Source organism: Sinocyclocheilus grahami, unplaced genomic scaffold (genome assembly GCF_001515645.1).
Source record: "Sinocyclocheilus grahami isolate Dianchi unplaced genomic scaffold, SAMN03320097.WGS_v1.1 scaffold161.1, whole genome shotgun sequence".
Lineage (NCBI taxonomy): Eukaryota > Metazoa > Chordata > Actinopteri > Cypriniformes > Cyprinidae > Sinocyclocheilus > Sinocyclocheilus grahami.
Window position 1 is genome coordinate 253,020 of NW_015505340.1, and position 4,387 is coordinate 257,406.

Genomic DNA, 4,387 nt, shown 5'->3' on the forward strand with positions numbered 1-4,387 from the left:
TTTTTTTTTTTTTTTTAAACTATGTCTTTTTGAATAAAAACAGATCTGTTTTGATGCGATGAAGACTGGTTTTGTATGTATTTGCTGCCCTCAAGTGGCCCACTTGTGTAACAACCTAAAAACATAGTAACCTGCACAGATTTCATAGGGTGTTTTGCATGACTTCATTTACAAATACTTTCCCATAATCCTTCCTTGCAATTTGAACCCATTATTTAGTTTAATCTAACTGAACTTCAGCTCTTTTGACTCAAATGGCAAAGTTTTTGAAATTACTGTACAAAACATGCAGATGTTACTACACTTGGCTGCTAGTTCTGTCAAGAGCGAGAGACATGTCATCACACCATGTGAAGGGGGCGGAGAGAAACAGAATCTGACAAAGTTCCCCTGACTGGATGTGATCAAGAGACAAAGCTGAGTCATATCTGCCTTGAGGAGTGCTGAGCTCCTTCCTGTTCCCTGTTCCCCCATCTTACTGGAATCACCTCCCTCTATCAGTCCTGAGGGGGAGACCATCACTGCCCCCTTCTGCTGGAATAAAAAAAATTTTAATAAAGACACTTTTGCTAATTTGCAAATCTCAAAGAGCCTGAAAACTATTTTTTTAAAAGACTTTCAGTCTCTTAATGAGGAAATGCGTTTTGGTGTTGAATTCTTCAACTGCATAAATTATGCTTAAAGTCAAATTTCCAAAGATGCACAACAAATCTTGATAATACAAAACAACAATTACAGAACATGGAAATTCTACAATAGAAACCTAATTGTAACTTCATGTAACGGTTACCGTGCTTTGCACTCAAATATATTAGGCTACAAATTTATATCTATCTGTATTTTTGGTTACATAGATACAAGACTTGCTGTCATTTTCTATTTTTCTCTGTCAGCACCCATTTATTGACTGTGGCAACTTGCAACTTTGCATCATGCAATGCAAATTTATAATTGACACTGACAGTAATTATAGATGATCTACCAGTTTAACACATTCCATAAAGGAATTTTGCAGATTAACCATTCCTCAAGAGAGCAAAGAACTTTCTGAAATTTTAAATGTGTTACATTTATTGCATTGCACTAGCACTCTTGACTTTTCTACATACTGCAGCAATGCTTGACATATGAAAACCTGCTACCACCTCAAAGTAAGAAATAAAACAGGTGATAAAAATAAGTTTAGGAAATTGACATTGCCAAAATCATTAGAAATAAAGTAACAACTGAAAGTTGCAGTTGCAAGATGTAAAGTTGCATAGTGAGGTTTAAAGTTATATTGGAAGAAATTAAATTGCAATGAGGGAAAAAAAATAATAAAGTTTCAATTGTGACAATCACTTATAGGAACAGACTTGTTAATGTTATCGAATGTTCTAATGGTTTAATCAAAATGAATTTGATTGCATTTAATATGCTATATCTTATTGGGTACAAGGAGTATATAAACTGCATTACATTTACATTTAAAATATATTTATACTTTTAACTACAGTGGTTTGAAAAGAGTCAACGTCAGTTTTATAATAAGCTGCTTTATTTGGAGATTTGTGCCTATGAAAAAAATGGTATGAATTATCAAGTGGTAACAAAATCTAGAATGTACAATAAAACAAACACTTACAGAAGAAGATTTTTCAAAGGCTTCCGCTGTAATATACAGTATATTTCTTTTAACTTAGAAATGGATCCCAACATAATCTTTCCATTATGATGTTTACGAATTGCTAATGCTTTTCAACATATCTCTAGCACGCTTTTCAAAATAACTCTAGCATGAGAAAAGTCAGTGCATACTCAGGGATTGCTGGTATCCGTGATATTGTAGGTAACCAAGCTGCCAAGCCAAAAACGGGTTAGCAGAGTCTGCATAAGTGTCCATATGGTCCTGATGACAGGTGACCCTCGTCCCATGTTCACATCCTCCACTGTTGTAATCACTGCTTTGGTCCACCCAGTGGTGACAGAAGCATCCATGGCTCATGTGTACCTGACTGTTGGTTGCGCAGTGGCTGTAGTGAGGAGATGGCACAGAGTTTGATATGTCCTGGTACAAAATCCCAGGCATCTCTTGAGAAACTCTGAGAGGCTCTGGCTGATGGGCAGTGTAGTTCTCCATCGGTTCCTGGAAAGTTCCTGTCTTCCTGGGCAGAGAAACATTCTCTTCTGGCTGCCAGTAACACTCCGTTTGGGTACACGGAGGTGCGTGTGGTTCAGTATCTGAATGTGTCCGCAGATATAAAGACAGTGTTGAAATGTGGTGGATGGCACGGCGGAGAGTGGCAATCTTAGAGAGACGCTTTCCGCTAAGGTCATGTTTGAGGACAGTGCGCAAGGCGTTGAAGGCCTGGTTGTAGTCCAGGATGCGCTTCCTCTCTCGGACGTTGGCGGCGACTTTCCGTGCTTTGGACCGCTTGGGCCGAGCACGCCTCTTAACTGCTTTGATGTCCTCTGTGTCACTGGGGCCGGATGACATTAAGCGCCCTGAACACATTTTTGCAGGGCTTTCATTGTCACAGTCGTCATCCTCACCCAAAGGACAATCCTCCAACTCATCCTCTGAAACATCAGATTCTGTACTAGTGCCGCCCAGACTCATCTTTGTTGACTTTTGTCCTCTGTAAAATGCAAATCTTAGCTTTGGTATGAGAGATGAGAGTTCTTGGGTCCAGTGTGAACTATAAACAGTTAGCTTTGCAAAACATCCACATGTTGAAATCTTCTCCTCACCTTCTAGATCAGATCTGTCAGATCAGGGCGAGAGGGGTTTTTAAAGGCAATCTGTGGATGTGTCACGTGAGCCAGCTGCCTAAGCAAAGGTGTATTCTGTGTTTACAAGTGCCCTCCGGGCAAGCGTAGACATCAGTCAACAGGCTTTGACACACCTCTTCAACACACAGGATCTGAACTTTCCAACTAAACCGTACTGAAAATGAGGAATGGCATTTGCAAAGTTGACAGATGCACGTAACATTGTACATTGTGACAGTTATGTACTGATATTGCAGATGTTTCCTTCTTATAAATATTATGGAATCAGTGTTCAATCATATTTGTATTCAGCAAAAACAAGCCTTAGAGGGATACACTCTTAAAAATAAATGTTTTTTTATTGGCATCCATTGTTCCATGAAGAACATTTAACAAAAAAAACGATTCTTTTAACAAGAACTTTTTACTGAAAGATTCTTTGGGGAACCCAAAATGGTTCTTCTATGGTAGTGGTGTCCAATCCTGCTTCTGTAGGACCAATGTTCTGCAGATGTTAGCTCCAACACACTTGCCTGGAAGTTCTAGAGAGTCTGAAGACTTTGATTAGCTGATTCAGGTGTGTTTACTAAGGGTTGAAACTAAACTTGAAAAAAAAGAAGGCCAGAAGTTGCTTTAAAATAATTTTTTGACAGTTACAGATTAAAAAAACAAAACAAAAGGGTGAATAAAGAACCTTAATCCCCAGCATAAAGAACTATTTCAGCATAAAAGGGTATTTTAGGAGCATTTGGTTCTAAATAGAACTATGATTACAAGTAAAGAACCTCTACACCATCGTTTTTTAAGAGCGTAACCATGAAAGTGCAGGTACAATCCTGCAGTGTTGAATTCATTATTACTAAGCATTAAAACCTTGGTCACTCATAATGCATTATTTTCCTCCACCTTGATCCAGATGGATTGTTTAAGCTGTGTCCTGGTGTTGAGAGAAAAATGGGAACATTCATGACAAATTACAGCTTTATCAGATAAGCCTCTTTTACTAAATTGCCTTTACACCTTTTCTCTGCCAGAGGGATGGAAAAACACTTATCATGTGTCACATAAACTCTATATCTCTGCATGGTCACAATTAGCTGTTGTGCATTAAGCGATTACTGGCCTTCCTGGGCTGCAGCGAGGGACAGTGTAATTTTGGTTGTCTGCAAAGTCATAAATCTAATGTGTGCTTCCTACAGGGCAAGAACAGACAGTAGCCACCTCACTTCAAAGTTGGGGAAAAGGAACACAGATATTTTACAATTATTACCTGTGATGACTGTGAGTTAAGGGCTTCGGTTGCCTTTTTATACTCACTCGCAAACAGCTTGTGTATCCCCTAATTGAACTCTGGTGTGTTTTTGTAATCCAGAAATGTTTTGTACTGAAAGTGGACAACAGTGTGAAATTTTAATTAACCAACCTCCTTCTATTATTCAGTATTTGGTGTGAAAAAGAAATTGAATTATTTTTCCAACCACCATGTTGTAATGTGGTCTCAAATCTGACATTATTTATTGCAAGAGAAAAATCTTCAGCTCAGTGTTTTTTAAACTGGTCTCTATAACTATAAGGGTCAAGATACACTAAGGTTTTGCTTCAGGACAAAGATTTTACATCAGACCCAAAACAAAAA

At 38.2% G+C, this 4,387-nt stretch overlaps 1 protein-coding gene across 1 annotated transcript in view; it reads right to left on the reverse strand.

The window, feature by feature from the left end:
- Positions 1 to 1,786: 1,786 nt before the first annotated feature.
- The window catches only part of LOC107592915 (class A basic helix-loop-helix protein 9), a 12,509-nt gene continuing 9,908 nt past the window's right edge, over positions 1,787 to 4,387 (reverse strand). The window contains exon 2 of the mRNA XM_016282492.1: positions 1,787 to 2,809. Within this exon, the coding sequence (XP_016137978.1) occupies positions 1,787 to 2,599 (813 nt within the window). The 5' untranslated portion in view covers positions 2,600 to 2,809. The remainder of the gene's footprint in view (positions 2,810 to 4,387) is intronic.